Source organism: Chaetodon auriga, chromosome 3 (genome assembly GCF_051107435.1).
Source record: "Chaetodon auriga isolate fChaAug3 chromosome 3, fChaAug3.hap1, whole genome shotgun sequence".
Lineage (NCBI taxonomy): Eukaryota > Metazoa > Chordata > Actinopteri > Chaetodontiformes > Chaetodontidae > Chaetodon > Chaetodon auriga.
The window spans coordinates 20,277,947-20,295,721 of NC_135076.1; the positions used below are offsets into that span (position 1 = coordinate 20,277,947).

At 42.4% G+C, this 17,775-nt stretch overlaps 1 protein-coding gene across 2 annotated transcripts; it reads left to right on the forward strand.

The window, feature by feature from the left end:
- The first annotated feature begins 7,665 nt into the window (after nucleotides 1–7,665).
- s1pr3a (sphingosine-1-phosphate receptor 3a) lies at nucleotides 7,666–11,205 on the forward strand. 2 transcript variants are annotated; one of them, XM_076722185.1, is made up of 2 exons: nucleotides 7,666–7,921; nucleotides 8,756–11,205. In XM_076722185.1, exon 2 carries the CDS (start codon nucleotides 8,880–8,882, stop codon nucleotides 10,077–10,079), a length of 1,200 nt encoding a protein of 399 aa, XP_076578300.1. In that variant the 5' UTR covers nucleotides 7,666–7,921; nucleotides 8,756–8,879; the 3' UTR covers nucleotides 10,080–11,205. The 2 variants fall into 2 exon arrangements, with proteins under 2 accessions (XP_076578300.1, XP_076578310.1); XM_076722195.1 differs by having other exon boundaries at nucleotides 7,666–8,007; nucleotides 8,756–11,199.
- The last annotated feature ends 6,570 nt before the right edge of the window (nucleotides 11,206–17,775 follow it).

A 17,775-nucleotide genomic window follows, 5' to 3' on the forward strand; every position in this document is an offset into this window, starting at 1 on the left:
TTTAGGATGGCCGTGCCTGATGGCCAGCCTGTCTTATTGTTGTTGCTGGTTGAGCGGTCACCACGGTAGCCTTTAGTACCTCTGCAGATCTCTATCAAGCCGCTCTTTATGTGGATCATCGCCGCGTCACAGGCCACAGAGCCCACTGTCAGTGTGAGAGGCTGCTAGCCCGGCTGTGACTGATTGCCATTCACACAGTAATTCATTCACAAACATACACCATTCATTTCGCACAGCCACTATGGCAGGGTCACATGTGGGGAAAATGCCACTGGGCTGTGAATGCGATCACAAATATGCCCACATACTTCAGCCCTGTCAGCGTGGAGTATTGAAAGGTTTCGCTGTGTTTATCTGAACCCGTTTCACCACAATGACATTTTTCTAAGCACGTATGTACACTTGACTATGTGTTGATGCACTATTGGAACAAAACTATGATATTCCCTCCCTACGGTATTTTGAAAAGCCTGGGAAATGTTTGGTCTTTGAGAGAGTCATAAAACAATCAGACATTATTACATAACAGCAATGGCGAGAAATCTATCAGTGATAAAAATCCAACTGCAGGATCTATTCAGCTGTCTGTCAGGTTAGTTTGAAGCATCCTGAGAGAAAGAGATGATTATATTGATATTGAAAGAATTGTTGGACACTTTGGAAAATGCATTCATTGGCTTTTTTTTGCTGAGAGATAGATGAGAAGATCAATACCACTCTCACGTCTGTGGGGTGAATATGAAGTAACAGCCAGCAGCTGGTTAGCTCAGCTTAGCACTCAGGCTGGAAACAGGGGGCTTCCTGGCTCTGTCTAAAGATGATAAAATCCACCTACCAGCACCCCTAAAGCTGGCCAACTACTCAATAAGACTATTTACTCATTAAATCATTATCTTGTTTGTTTAATCTGTACAAAAACCTCAGTTTAGAAATGACAAGTTACCATATAAAACAAACAAAATGATGTTTCCTCTTAAAGGGAGCGTCTGGTCCATTAGCCATATTTGTGTATCTGTGTCTAAGCCTTTAGCAGGCATAAAACTTTAATATAAATACATGCATGTATATGACATGTATACATAGTATATTTATGTTTTTGTCTAATTTATGTATTTGTTTTGGCAGTTTTTGTGAGGTCCTGTTGTCCTTGCACCATGTTGTGGTAATGTAAAGATAGAAAAGAAGCAAAAAATGTCTTTGAAAGGTTAAAGTGATTCTAAATCTGTACTGATGGCATTTGGAGTCTGGTCTGTCTCTGTCAGTGGGTTACTTCGTTCTCAGGCTCCTGCTGCATTTCTTCAGAGAGCTGAGGGTGTGGGGCAGGGGCAAAGAGGGGGGAGTTTGGTGGTAAAGTTGGTGTTGCGGGTAGTAGATGGTGGATGTTTGAGGGGTCCATGTGTAGAACGCAACATGCTGGACTGCGTGACTATTTGTCCTCACGTCAAGGGAAATGTACCTTTGACCCATTCTTATGGGACAAACAAAGCCAGCCAAGACACACAGACTTCCCCAAATAGGATGCATGTTTTCTGCTCTGCGGCGGTCAACCCATTGATGTTTGCATTAAGTGAAGTCATGGTTCTGGTGTGAAGGAGGGACGATAACACCAACACATGAGTGAATGGGCATTGACACGCATCATGCCCATGGTCAACCCATTTTCTACAGACCCTCATTTGTCCTGCGTCCACACACGCAGCCATGCACTCACACACACACACGGGAATTTTGCACAAGCTTTCCCAGACATCAGAGAAGCAGTTCTGAGAAAATCGGGCATGATTGTTTACATGACTGAGGTCAAAGATATTTTTAACATATTTTGGCAAAGCGAGGGCTTGAAGTCTATTTTGAGTCTAAGGTCTTCTATTGTAAAGAAAATAAATAACACCATAAAGATCTTGACTTAGGAAGTTCCAGAGTGACAGTGTGAGAACAGACATGGTGGCATTTTAAAGATGAGGAAGCCATGATGGAGGGTTCAGATATGGAGCCATGTTTGCGAGCACTTCATGCCATTTTGAGATTCAGTGCTTCTTAAATATGCTTTACTGAAATTGCCATATTTGAAATTCACCAGCTTCATGATCTGACCATCCTGTCTCTGATTTTCTATCATTTCTAAATTGCCTTGTCAAAAGGTTGTGCGTACGAAAGCTGAGAAACCAGACTGAATTAATTTAAGACTGCTAAACCTTGGTTGAAAGATACAGAATAAAGCTGTTCTTCTTCCTTTCTGATAATTCCTCTTTTCCTCCCCCTGACAACTGCTTACAACCAGGATGAAATGTCAACTCATTGCCTTCATATCTACAGTTGCTTATCTTTTCACAGGTGTGTAATAGAGACCTTGAGCAGAGGACTAATAACATGTTCTGCAGAGAAACATTAATAAAATGATCAACTTCCCATGAAATTTTGTTGTACATCCATCTGTCCTCCATCCATCCATTCAGCCTTCCATCTGTGCATCCTTTGATGTTTCTATTTTGAGCTGGATGCAGATAAAAAGGTTATCTAAAAGAACCAGAAAGGCCGTTTCTCAGACAAGCAGTCACCTTGTGCCCTTAGAGACCCCAGACCTCCACTGATAACCCACCAGCAGCACCATTGCTCAAGATACACTATCAGCCCTCAGAGCTCAACTCATGACCTCCAACAGAGACGTAGTCCATATTACACCCAAGAAAACATGTGATGGTCCTGGAGATACAGATAATGATGCAATAATCTAAGATTAACAGCATTTGTTTGGTTGTTTCTTCTGTTGTGATAGCCTGCTGAGATTATAATTCAGTAATAATAAAACTTTATCTATATAACAAAAAAATGCAATACAATGGGCTTCACAAAAGATGGAAAATACACATAAAAAAAGAAAAAGGAACAATAGTAATTTAGCAAAAATGGAAAGGAAAGAGAGATTTAAAGAAATCTAACAGTAAATAAATTACAATTAATTCTGTGGATGAGGTAAAAGCATAGTAAACTTTTTTAAACAAGTTTGAAAACATGGGTTTAAGTTTTATTTTAGAGGTGCACATTCTCAAATCTACTGATGACATATTGTTAGTCATTAAATCACTAATTTCTGAAATACAATCTGCAAAATTGTCAACAGGCCTCAGATTACAAAGCAAGGCAGAGATGTAAAGCTGTTTGTCACCTGCACAGCAACAGAGCACGTACCATGGGTTACCATGGATAATAGAGTCTGATGTCAACTTGTACAGACAAAGGAGTGGGGGCCCAGTACGAAACCTTGGGGAACACCAGGAGAAAAATTGGCTCTTTCTGAACAGATCACCCTGAGAAAAATAAGATAGTTTGAATTTGTTAGGTAAGACCTTGCCCCATCTAATGTCAGAGAGCCCACCGCACATTTCAGTGCCATATCTCTTCAAAAGGAGCTTAGCAAAAATCCAGTCTAGGAACTGATTTTCGACTAATCTCTAACACAATGAATAGTATCTGTAGTCCTATGCATGTTACAGCCCCCTGAAACATTGAGAGCTGTTCTCTCTTACAATGCCCATCACCACCAGAAGCATCAAGACTTAGACAATGATGGGGTGTGCCAGACTGTTGTTCAGTCAGGTTCATAAACTAGCTTCTCTCCTTAATAACTAGCGCTGAGTTGTACGGTTGAAAACGCTGTTTGCTGTTAAAAACGCTTTGTTCAAAACTTGCCAAGAGGTGTGAGCTTCCACAACATGTACAACTATGTTTCTACCCTATGTCACATTAAAATAGTGTACTGCTGGAGCTTGGAGTGATGAGTAAACTTTCTCGTCTAATGCTTGAATATTTTTCAGTGGGTGTGGGTAAACTGCAGGAGTGGAGGGCAGTGGGGTGAGGGCCCAGGAGGCCTTCCTTTTCCACCGCTGCTGCTCCTCCCTCTTTCCCACTACACTTTGCATTCCCAAACATCTAACTCACCATCTGAGCCTACGTCAGTGTGCCCTGACTCACAAGCTGCAGCTGCACACACACACACACACACACACACACACACACACACACACACACACACACACACACACACACACACACAGAGCGGCCACACACACAAAAGATGCAGAAACACGCATGCAAAAGCATCAGCACTGCACAAACTTTTACAGGACTTGGCAACAAGACTGTTTTTTTCATGATCTGGTGACCTGTAGCTACATTTCCTTTTTCCACCACAGCACCAAACATCCAGGAAATCTGTATCCAGCTTGCTTGCAACAACACAGAGCCAAGGCCTTTGGGCTGTTTTTATATGGTTATAAATGGGTTGTCAGAGTGTCTGTACATCTCTTGCTGCTCAGGGTAAAGTCAACAGCTCTGGGGGTCATTCATTAATCTGCAGTGCCTGGGCAAGAGGGCCAGACTGCTGGTAACCTCTCACAATCAGTGATACCTGAGGGACTGAGAGCAGGAGGGAGAGAATAAGGGAAAACTGTCAGCTCTGCCGCTCCTTACTCTCCTGCTCCATCTTGTCTCTTTCCATCTCCCCTTCTTTTTATCAACATTTGTTACGCCATCGGTCTCCATTAGCCCTCACTGTCATCCGTCACAGTCTCAATTCCTGGCCTGTTCTATCCCATTTCAGCCTATTAGGTCCAGCAAAAACAAAGAACACAAAAACAATGACACACGAGAGATGGGCAGTTTGAAAAACAAAGCAGCAAAGAGGAAAGACAAAAAGAAAACACAGTGGACTCTGTGCTATTGTTAGAAACACTTCCCAACCATGCTATCAGGAATGGATGGTCACCTTAGCTTAGCATCACATTTCTATTTAGCTGCACTGGGCTGCATCAATACAAACACCCAATATCTACACACAAAGGTCCTGCTCTCTCCTCCAAAATGTTTCTACATGCATGGGAAATTTTCTATGTAATGTCCTTGAGCGATAAGTAAACAGGTATAAATTAGTCAAAACAAAAAAAAAAGTTGAGCATATGGAGTTGCTCAGCTATCACTGAATTATACATGTTTAATTTTTCCGGGCAATTTAAGGACTTTTTGTCAATGACGTCTTAAAAGTTGAACTTTAATGTTCATCTTGACCATGAGGGCAGTATTTGTCAAAACAATCTGACCACAAGGCAATTTCCACCACAAAACGGGTCACCCCATCTGCTGAGGAACATTATGTAATACGATCAAAGGCTCCAGAACAGCCATTGAATGGACAATGTGGTTTTATTTTCAATCCACATGAGCTCCAAAAATGAGTTTTCTTTCATTCATACTTTTACTATAAAAATGAAATTGTTGTCTTCCTTTGTTTTTATTAAGCCATGTGGACTATTACTTTATACTATGTTGTTTGAAGTGGTGGAAGAGGTATTCAGACCCTTTACTTGAGAAAAAGTAGTAACACTAAAACACTTATTTACAAGTAAAAGTCATGAATTCAAACTGTAAGTAAGAGTAGTGAAAGAAATATTTTAAGAATGTACTTAAAGTATCAAAAGTAAAAGTACTCATCATGCAAGAAATGATGCCCTGACAATATGATCATTGTAGTGTTTGAGCTGGTGAACAGGGACATACTAATGGGCATGTAATGTTTTTCAAAAGGTATATTTTGGGTATTTTATGTCTTTATAAGACAAACAACAGAAGCGAGATGGCAGGAAATCAGGGGAGAGATTGGGAACGACATGCAACACATGTTGCAGTTATTGGTCTTTTAACCCCTCGGCCATCAGTTTGCCTGGTAGTTAATCTTTCAAAGTGCATTATATTTTGAAATTGATCATATACTTTGTATGTCAAATATATCTATATGTACAATCTACAAAGTAACTAGTATCTAAAACTGCTAAATACATGTGGAGTAGAAGTACAAAGTAGCATATGGAGGAACTCAAGCACTTGAGCAAATGTAGATTCCACAACTGGTTGTATGTAAAATACTGATGCAAATGAATCTAAATCAGAGAATGTAGGAACAAAAAAAACTGTGTGATGCACCAAAACCGGCTCTCTTAATTCAACCAGCAGCTCTCTTCTTCCAATTTTCTGAAACTTTCTCTCGGCCTTTCTGCTCTCTCTCTGCTCCTGCTCAGATTTCTGCTGACTTCTCTCTCATCATCTGTCTCTCCCTTTCTCTTTCTCACTCTCCCAGGCTGAGGGTGAATCCACGGTATCTAAAGTCAGTGACCGTCATCTGGGAACACTGTAATAAAATGCAATCGCTCAATGAGAAGTAACTGCCCTAACCTCTCTCTTTCCACCCACTGCACCGTCCAGTGGTTGGAATAACGGCTTTAGGGAATTCGATGGGAATGTGTGGTCTGTTTTTTAAGCACAATGCAGAGCAAGCTCAGAGAGGGGCAGAGGGGTGCTGGTGTGGGTGGTGGATTAGCTGAGTTAAAGAGGTGTTAGCACGTCAGACAGGGTCCACACCATCAACATACAGCTGTGGTTCCTTGTTGTGTTCTCACCTGCCAGTTGGTTCCTTAAGTCAAACAACACCAGGAAGTTGCAGCAGGTCCACAGGGATGCAGCACGGACAACTTTTAGCTTTGCTTTTGTTCTTAAATTTTCTGCTAAATGAGGGGTTTCTATGTTCTTTGTCCAGCGCTGTTTCTGCTCGTCTAGATCTTTCTGTAATGGCTGAACACTTGCGTGGTCTCTGACTTCCTCTGAACTAATGACCCAACTTCTTCTTTGTAACTGAACATGTAACCCTGTGAGCTGCAGATAACACCATTTGCAGTACCAATATTGTAATATTACGCCTCCCAGCCTCTTGTCTTTTTCTTATTCTCATGTGTGAAATATTCTTTCAGAATAACACCCAGAAAGTGCATAAAAGGAGAAGGAAAGTGTGACTCTTCCCTTCCCATCCAGCCCAGTTGGCTCCAATGGGAGAGGTCTGACCTATCTCACACTCTGAAGGAGCAAAGAGACCCGTGTCATCTTTTACTCGAACATTAAAAACAATGAGTCATCAAATCACAGATTTAAAACGGGTTGCAACTTCTTGGCCTGTCAGTGGAGGGGATGAATTCCACAGAAAGGCAAATAAACATATGTCAGTCTGTGTTCTTTTATGAAACTGTTGTCAATTTTGCAATAGGATGACAGTATTGGATGGATTTTTGCTGTCTGTGTTAACAAAATGAACCTTAGGGGCCGAGGGTTTGTTGGGATTCTGTTATTTTCAAGCACAAAATATGCAGCAGCTACATGTTTAGAAGTCAAAATGAAAACATGACATTGATACAGAAGACTGGTGACTGGTAGAGGAAGGCGTCAATTAGAGAGTGACACAACATGGCCTTGAGGCAAAAAACTGTAACATGTGTTGGGACAAGTAAGTACAGCAATTTCATGACACAGACAAATTAGTTGTTGTTGTCTGAAACAGTCAGTTGCTCTCCCCCATGGACGACAAAGAGTCTTTAAACTGCACTTAAGAATGAACAAAATCAATCAATCAGTCAATCATCTGGCTGCTTGCTTGAAAATAAGAAAAAAAAAAAAGGTTAGACATTTAAAGTCATGCATCTGTACAACGTTTAAGCCTCTGGCGCGTGGCTTTGACCTCTCTCGTGACTCATAATTAATGGCAACAACCAAATGGAGAGGTAAGGGAAGATCCCGCCCCACCGACTGGGAGGGGTGAGGGAGGGACGCACAGAGCCAGAGAGAGTCACTGAGGAGAGGACGCCGGGAAGTTCAGGAGGCAGCACATACTGGATGTTTGGAGGAAAATACTGAAGTGATTGGAAACTTTCATAGAGACGAGGACAACATATGGACTTTTGACTTCAGGTCGATGATAATCCATTTTTAGCGAGCCCATATTTTGTGCCAGCGCATCGTTACGCAGGAGAGAAAAACACCTTCCAGATACTGCAAATCTCTCCACACCACCGGGATGTATAGATGAGACCAGTAACTCCAAAAGGTGCGATAAGTTTCGAGAGCTGTGGTGAAGAAAAATAAACCAACGGCGCATTTATGCCAGACGCTTTATTTTGCCAAGTACTGCAGGTCTGTGTGCCACCAGTTTCCAAATGACTAACTTGGAGCAACTTTTCCAAAAGTTGCTCAGACCTTCATAAGCAGGCATCTTGTTTGAGCTAAAATAATGTTGAAACGTCGCCAATCAATTTATTTTGATAAAAGGAGAATAGCTAATAAGTTGCCTCATTTGCTGAGTATTTATTCGGGATTCGCGTAATTGTGTTTAACGATGAGAAAAACCTGTTCACCCAGCCTCAGGATTACATGTGGCCCAAAGCATAATTTCAAGATTCATTTGTAACCTTTTAGTGGCAGCCTGAATAGGAGGCCACTTTCACTAGAAATGTATTTAGTCAGAAGTCATAAAGTTTATGGCATAAGATTTATGAACAGCAGTAACTGCCACAGCTGTTTGCTCAAGTCGCTGCTATTAGGAGGGACAATAAAAAAAAAAGTAATGCGCTAATCTACAGGTTCCTCTTTATTTTTTATGTGGAAGATTTATATATATTGATAAGTGTGTTTTATATTGTGGTATAGGTTATTTATTAGTGCTGCTATCTTGGGCAATCATGGGTGAGATGTCTATCTCAGTGATGCATTTCACTGTTTAAATTCATGTTATGCAGGCAGGCCTTACATGTAGCTTTTTGTATTTATTTTCCATTTGTCTCTTTCATTAATTAAACAAAACATTCTTGAATGTAACTTTTCTGACTTTAAAGTGTTAAATATCATTTTTAAGTGTTGTCTCTTCTCTGCATTTGATTGGCAGGTCCTGCATGAGGCTCTAAGATGCCAGCTGTGACCCTGCCAGGTTGAGCAGCCTCCCTCTGCCGTGTCCAGTGCTGTGGCTCCCTCTGCTGTGTGACCGAGGAAGGCCAAGAAGGGCAGGCGGCATGGGGAACATACTGGAGGAGGGGATGAATACCGTCATCGTCAGCCACTACAACCACTCGGGGAAGTGGGACCGGCCTCGCAGCGGCGGGGCCTGTAAGATGGCCGTGCTGCTCTTCATCTGCGTGCTGATTGTTCTGGAGAACGTTACGGTCCTGCTCGCTCTCTGGAGGAACAAACGCTTCCACAGCCGCATGTACTTCCTCATTGGAAACCTGGCGCTGTCAGACCTGTTGGCTGGTGTGGCCTATGTGGTGAACATCTTCACCTCAGGACGCAACACCTTCTTCCTGACACCAGTGCAGTGGCTGGCCAGAGAGGGGAGCATGTTCGTGGCCCTCAGCGCGTCTACGTTCAGCCTCCTGGCCATTGGGATTGAGAGGCACATGACTATGGTGCGTTTGCGTCCGTGTGAGACAGCAGGGCGGGGGAGACTTCTAGGACTGTTGGCAGCCTGCTGGCTTGTGTCAGTGTTGCTCAGCGCCCTGCCCAGCCTGGGCTGGAACTGCCTGAACAATAAGACCTCTTGCTCCACAGTGCTGCCGCTCTACGCTAAGAGTTACGTGGCCTTCTGCATCAGTGTGTTCAGCGCCCTGTTGGTGGCCATCATCATCCTCTACATCAGGATCTACCGCCTGGTGACCTCTAGCGGTCGCAGGGTGAGCAGCCGGCCTTCAGAGCGTTCACTGGCCCTGCTGCGGACAGTGGTTATTGTCCTTGGAGTGTTTGTCATGTGCTGGACCCCTCTATTCCTCCTGCTGCTGCTGGATGTTGGTTGTAGCCCAGATAAGTGCCCTGTTCTCTACCAGGTTGACTGGTTCATCGCCCTGGCTGTGCTCAACTCTGCCCTCAACCCCCTGATATACACTCTGTCCAGCAGGGAGATGAGGGCGGCTTTCTTCCGGCTGCTGTGCTGCTGTCAGACAAGCATGGAGTCCACTGGAACTCCTGTGGTGGGCAACCCCCACCTGGGCACAGTCATCCCCACAGCGGAGAACAGCAAGACCAGTTTGGGTGGAGGAGGGGGCAGCGGGGCTGGCAAGTCCACACTGAACAGAGGGAAGGTTCCCACACCTATGAACTCTGACAACAAGCATGGAGACCCCTCAGCCACTGCTGTGCCTCACCCCTCTGGACCTGCAGACCTGCTGTCAGCCGTGCTCGTGAAGGCGGGTGCGCTGCCGCCCCTCAGCAAGTTCTGAGTGGAAGCACCTTAATGACGCCTCACAGTCACACTGAAGTACACATAGAACTGACATAGTCCTGCTATCAGCCACTTTTTGTTTATGCACTATGGCCAGCATAGCATGGATAAGATCAAGTAATGATATTCATTTGGATCCACATAAATGCAGATTAGAGTACAATCAAAATAATCTAAAGCCACTATTTACAACAACACAGCAATATTATTCACAACAGCAGAGTAGCTGATATGTTGTGTTTGTGTGACACAATGACATTTCAAACTATGACTACAACAGGACACGTTCATGGACGTGGACTAAACCAAGCCCCAAATTAAATCTCTTAATTCATGTCTGAAACAAGTCTTGGTAATGCCTCAAGTAACAACAGAGTCTAATTAACTTCATTAGTGTTGTGTCTGTCAGTGTGTTTTGTTTTGTTTTTTCATTTTATTTTGTCATTATAAACAGAAAAGATCAAATTGGGGCACTTTCTGGCATGTGCTATATGCAAGCACTCTTTTCCATCACAACTTGACTTGGTAAACTATTTATTTTCTATGAAAACATTTGCCATCTTAATACTGTTGGTATAATTTTTTGGTATAGCTTGTGTGTATAAAAAAAAAAACTACCATGGTACTTAGACTTTTTATTGATTTTGTAATGATTTGATAGATGCACTGTGAGAGAAAACAAGACCAACCATTTGTCAGACTAGCGGCCTCTTGAGGCTGTGATACTCATTACACGCCACAAAGCAAACTTGCTGTATAAATGAAAAAAATGGAGACACGAAATTGATTCTTAGATTGTTTGTGTGTAAAGAATTTCCTGGTGGTGCTACAGGAAGAGCGATTTTTTCACATTACCAGAACTGACTCATCTTTCGTTTGTCTAAGCTCCACTTTGTCAGCACCAGCTGCTCTGTGAGCTGAATTAGGCTGGCTAACAACTACACTCGTGGACATTTTTGCTTCTCATCAGCACGTCTAGAAACCACTCACACGTCAACTAACCACTAGCGAATAGGAGTGTCGGATGTGAATTATTTAATGGCGGTAGACTGTAAATGACATTTCTGCCAAGGGTGGTGTAGTGCCCATTATATAGCAAATAAAATAAAATCCTGTTCCCTTTTATGAGATTTCCACATGTGTCATGTTTTTATGTTAAATCAATGACTTCCCTGCTTTTAACCCCCTTCCTCCTAGTCTTTGTGTTGATCCTCTGCATGAAATGTCAAGACACATATTCAGGATATAGGATCTGCACCTCTTAATGGAAGGTGTTTGCTCCTGCCACTTTTTAAACGTTATTAATATTCATGTAGAAATTCTCTGATTTGTCACTTTATCATTTGCTATTCAGACAGGAGATGAGAAATGTCATGTGATTTAACCTGCTGCTCTCATCTAATATCCTAAAGGGAAGTCTCTTATTCCCATTCAGAGGCAGACCTTGGTCAGCCAGCGATGAATAATGCAGAGAAACTTTTGATATTTATTTTACCTAGGGGTTTCCAGCTCAGTGAGGCCAGGCAGCTATTAGTCATGAAAGGTATATGGCATGAATTTCACTTTGAAGAGCTTCCTGTCATTGTGGAATACGTCCCGTCATTGTATAAATTCTCCAGTGCTTAGTGTGACGAACCACAGTTATGTGGTGTGTGTAATGAATCAGATACTGGAAGAGTGTTTGTTACATATTTTCTGGAGACACAAAATTATGTATAAATCATCATCACGTCACACACACATTCAATGGAAAGGTTTAGCTGTCCGTGTTGACAATTCTGAGAAATGGTCTCATATTTCAATCAGAGGTGGATGCGAGTTAGATTTTTTTTTAGATGCTGATAACCAAAGACGTTCGATTCATGTGTTTGTTTTTGTTCCAATAAACCCGCAGCCGTCAAGGTTACTTTGTTTTGAACCGATAGATGAGCTGATTGGAACGGGTTTGTTGTTCATACCACGTTGCACAGCAAAGACCAGACAGGAGCTGACAGACTGGCATTTCATACTCACCTCAACTAAAGGATGTGTCTCTGCTCCCCACCTCCACGTCTGATGAAAAAAGACAGCGAGGACGCAACACCAGCCGAGCATTTCCAGCTTAAAGGTCACTGACTGCTTCCTGTCAGAAATGTTTGAACACTCTCCTTCCTGAATTAGCCGGGGATGATGGCGGTTTTACGCCATCTGGAACATTAGAAAATGCCAAAATGTTGAGCTGTAAAGCGTCATTTGCAGTCAGTCTTCTTCTGCTCCTTCCTGTCTGACTTGAAAGAAAGGAAAGGAATTCTCACGAATGAATAAAACACAGCAAATTAGAACTTTTCATTGTCGGTCATGTAGCTAAGCAGGTGATCCACTATAAATCCACTATAAAACATGTAAGAGTAGACTTACTCCAAACAGGACAGAGGCTTTGTCGCAGTTTCAAGCTTTCAGTTTTGCTTTAAAACCATAATCAGGAGAAGTTAGGAGTGTCCAGAAACAGCAGCTAATAAAGACCAGGTGTGCCTGCTGATTGCTCAATGGCACCAATTAGACAACTAGGCTATATACCCTGGAAATCTTTTGGATCTGATGTCCTGTGTCTCCAGCCAGTCCTCATCATTTAATTCAACAACTGTGTCTCATCAGAAATAGATAATAGAAAAGGTCATTATAAGATTGTGTTTGCAAAAACCTTCCAGTAACACCAAGAAGACAGTTGTTCTAAAATACGGATCCAACTACTATTTAGTGGAACAAATCCTGGAAGGATCAGGTCAAAAATGAGGAAGCATCTAACGAAAAAGCTCAAGAGCAAAACGGGAGTGCACTAAAGGTCTTACACTAAAAGTGCTTAAGAGTTCAGTTAAACTTCAGTTGTATGTCACCTCAGCTGTGAGTGATTGCATAGAGAAAACTGAACACTGCCTGATTAAACACCATGTGACGAATTCAAACATGTGACTGATATTAATCTTCCTGTTCAATCAGACTTCACACACAGAGACACTTGAAGAAAAGTCCCCCTGTGGACACCACAGAAATAACTGACAAAAAAGGTTGTAAATTCTGAAAATAATAAACAAGCCACACAATGAAGTGTTGCACATCCCAGCTGTTCTCATCCTCGGACTCTTCACACTGCTTAGTTTCATCATTGCTTCCTTTCTTTCACTGAACAGTAATAAACTCCTTTTCATTTTAATCTTCTTCATGTCCTCAAATTCCGGCTGTGACAGATTCCATTTCTTCAAACACCTGAAACAAACACCATGTAATGGCTGCATGCGCTAAATGGGTCAAACACCTTAATAAATCATGTTAACTAAATAACCGTCACCAGTCTTCTTTGAGGATTTAGACATGGTGGATTTGTGTCATTCTCTGTGCACAATGCCTATTTGCATATGACTAATGTGAACACGGCAGAGGACAAGAGAATCACACTACCCCCCTCATCATGATCCTGGCTTTATACGGCTGTGTGGTGAGGAAGAGTGCATGCGTGTGTGTGTGTGTGCGCACATTTGCATGTGTCACGTTTTTGTGCAGACAGACGTGCATGTGTGTGCGCATCAGTGTGTGTTTCAAAGCAAGAACAAAGACTCCATCTGGTCCGAGCCACTGAATGTGCCAGTATGAAACACTTCTGTCATTCTGAACTCCCTTTTTGAAGCAGCTCGGAGGTGGAGTGTGGCCAGGCGGAGAGCGGCGAGGGGTCCCATTTGAGGTGGCTGCTCACGCAGGGAGCCCCCAGCTGAAGCCATTTTCTCCTCTACAGCTGAATTGTACCACTCTCTCCAAGGGAGGCACACACTTCATCTAGTGTGTGATGATTCTCCTCCCCTACTTTCACCTCCACAGCTCTCCGATTCAATATGGTGTAATTACACGTGCAACAAAGAGAGTGAAGACCCAGGCAGATTTGGTTGATAAGCTCCCAGGGATCAGAGGGCTTTATCCAGGGAGCAGCTGGGGGAGCGAAGGCAAAGGTCACTTCATGGGAGGATATCTGAAGGAGCTGGCTGGGACTTGGATTGGTAGACACTCCTCCCAGCATCCCCCTGAACACCCCGCTGCCATTAATTTTCCTGCCTCGTGCTGATCAAGTTGAGTTGCAGCAGGAATACTGGAATAAAAAAAAAGTCATCACTTTAATCTCTCAGCTAAATCATGTTATTTCTATTTCCTTTCCGCTGAAGCAACAACAAAAACATCTATTTCTGGGATATCTGATCATATGGGAGCCCTGTACGCCTCACGTGTGCCTCGCAGGGCTGCAATTCATTTTCACGATCAATTAATATCTTCATTATTTCTTCAATTAATTTATTAATTGTTTGGTTTCCAGGAAATAGTGAAAATGCCTGTTCCAATTTCCCAGAGCCCAAGGTGATGTTTTCAAATTGCCTTTTTTTTTTCTTTTTGAGTAAGAAACATTCAGAAGCAGAGCAGCAAAGAGAGAACCTGCCACCATTTTTGCTTTTCATATGATCTACATGATTACCCAATTGAACAATTGTTTCAGCAACTATCATAAACACAAATATGTGTTTATGTCAGAATAAAGTATGTTTTTCTCTCGAGGACTGGAAAACCATTCGACCATCATATCTTTTATTTCCATGGAGCTCATTCCACCTTAAAATAACTTGATGGGTTTTTCATCTCTGCACTGTGCTGCATTTCATTACAGGAGATAAATATTGCACTCCTCACTGTGTACTACAGTATATGAGAAAGTAAGCCGGTCCCCACTGACAACAAGAACAGAACTACACACTCATTTTTCTTTATAGGTGTGTCCTATAAGCTGCCTCAGTATGTTGAATCTCACATTAGAAGTACTGTTCATCAGAACAGGTCTGGCCAGCACACCAGTAAATACTGAACCAGACTAACTTCCAGTAGTTTGCATCTTCAATTGAATGAACTTCAAAGGACATTAAGACTGGAAAGTGCATGAATTTAAATATATTTAGTGAGAGATGTGTGTGATTGTCTCTGATCCTATCTGTCTTTGCTTGTGTGCGACTGGTGTTTATATATATATTTTCTATTCATCAGTTGCTACAACCAGGCTTTCAATGCCATCATAACAGATAGATGGCAGGAGTGGATAAGCAATCTCTCCCAAATTATTCCCCTCAGTATCCCCCTCTCCCCAAATTCCCCAAACAGCAGCTGCTTTCTCTCAAGGCCTTCTCTGATTGCAGACTTCTGGCAGGGCCTGACGGCATGCACACACCTGCTCACACTGACCTCCAATCTATCTCCTCCATGCCTGCCAGCCACAACTGCAGGGATTAGCATGTCTGGATATAGGGGATAAGTGAGAGGGAGGACGGCGGCCTTTCAGCCTGACATACGTGTCCCGTCCCTCACTTGTGGCATTGAGCGTGTGTGCACAGCTGGTTGGTTCCCTGCCTCTGTGCATGCGAGCGGCCTGGAGGTTTGTGTGAAAGAGCAACTGGAGGTGGAGACAGCCACACGAGACTTCGTATATGCATCTCATGTAAGTCTTACAGCCCCTGACAACTTGTTTTTCTCAGTAACATTAAACACTAATGAGTAAATGAGCAAAAAAATCAAAGTTAAAGTTCAGGAAAAAAACATCCTCAGGTATTCAGAGTTTAACGCAATAACTCACCCAATCAGCTTCATCAGGACCGTGTGGGTGTAGTTTGATTTGATTGCAATATAAGCAAACAATCTCAAAGTACACACACATAATTTCTCATGTGAAACAAGAATTACTGCCTCACAATTGTTTTCCCCCACCAACCAGCTGCGGTTTACATCCATGTCTGTCCAGACTCATATAATATATGCAGGGAAGAAGGAATTTCATAAAAGGTATTTAGTGTATTTTTGTCAAAATGGAAGATATCTCTATATTGACATGTATGATTCCAGTGAATAATTTCCAGTGAGAAACATGCTGTCTTGCTGTCAGCAAAACCAGTGAGCTCGTGGTGAACGACCATAGGAGCAGGAGGACCCCTGCACTGGTTTTCCATCCAGGGAGATTAAGTAAAGTGATTAGTGATTAGTTGGTTGCGGTCAAAATCAATAAAAAAAACTGGACACTGAAGCCCTCTTCAGCAGAGTCTTCTTCCTGAGGAGACTCCATCAGTGTAACAGGCTACTTCAGAACTGCTATCAGTCTAAACTAGTCAGTGTGCTGTTCTTCACATCAAGCTTGGAGGTCTGCAGTCTCAACAAGCTGTTAAGGAAGGCCAACTTGGTGATCAGGTTGAAACTGGACACAGTAGAAGATGAGGGACAAAATCAAGGCCATCCTGGATAACTGTTCTCACCCTCTCTACAGCAAGCGGTGGCAGGATGAAGATGATTGGGAAACTCATGACACTCAAGTAAAATGTGGAGGCTTCATACACACCTTCAACCAGGCAGCACAGAAGATCTGCACAGCCTCCACAGTCTGAAGGTGGACACCCAAGATCACCATCCCGTCTTCTGTTATGGTGTTGAATAACAGCCAAAAAAGTGTTCCTGCAGAACATTACGATGTCTCAGTGAAGTTGACCTTTGACCTTTTGGATATAAAATGTCATCACTTGATCTTTTTATCCTATGGGACATTTGTGTTCAAATTTGTCCTAATTAGAGTGTGAATTCTCGAGTTACGGTCAAAAATGTGCTTTGTGAGGTCACAGTGACCTTCGACCACCAAATTTTAAAGAGTTCATCCTCCAATCCAAGGGCACGTTTAGGTCCAATTCGAAATAATTCCTTTGAATTGAGATATGGTGTTCACTAGAATGGGACTGACAGAAGGGCAAATTGGAAAACAGTGCCTGCAGCCACAACAGTCGCCAGCTTGGAGGCATAAAAAACTGCTCCATGTTTGGCAAATGTGTGCGTTCATGTAGGACTGATTAAGGACTTTTAAAGGCCAGTATGAGTGTTTAAGTGTTGTACAGTAAAGCAACAATCCAGGATGAGAGCTGCCCAGCCTGTGAAAACAGTTGTCTCTTGTGGTTCTGAAAAAATGTGTGTAGTGAAATATTTGAAGTTAACCCAGAGTAATGACTAAAAGTCAGCATAGCTCTGCCTCTCCTGCTTTGCTTTTGGCTCTTCTTTTTTTAAACATCTGTCTCTCACACGTGGCCCAGTTTCAACAGAAGCTCTTTTACCATGAAGGTCAAATCTCTTTGTTAGTCAAGGATTCAAAATAAATCTTACCTGACCTTTAACCTCGGATGGTTTCTTGAGATTAAAATGTATTTTTTTCAGCAAAATGCCAGCAATTTTGTTTTCATAGACACCATTTAATGTCACCGGCGTCTTTTTCAATGTCAAATGTTTAAGGCCAATTTTTTAAATGCTTTTCATGATTCTTTCACTAGCTAACTTGTCTGGTACTACAAGATAATAGTTAATAGTCCCTTTGTTTTGACTTAAATGCATCATAGAAAAATAACATTAACAAGGCTCATTTCTACGCAAGTGTCCCTGTAAGGCATGACAGCGACAGTGAGCCAACATGAACAATGTCAGGACCCTGAAACTGCAGCAGCTAAATGGAGTTCAGCCATCATGAATATTTCTATCCACACCTGCGCTTTTAACACTGAGACATGTCAAAATGCACCTTATGTGAAAAAGGTTTCTACCCACTGAGCAGAACCCTTTCATGGCCATGCATGCATGTGTGCATGTCATGAGCTTTCCTAACATGTTCT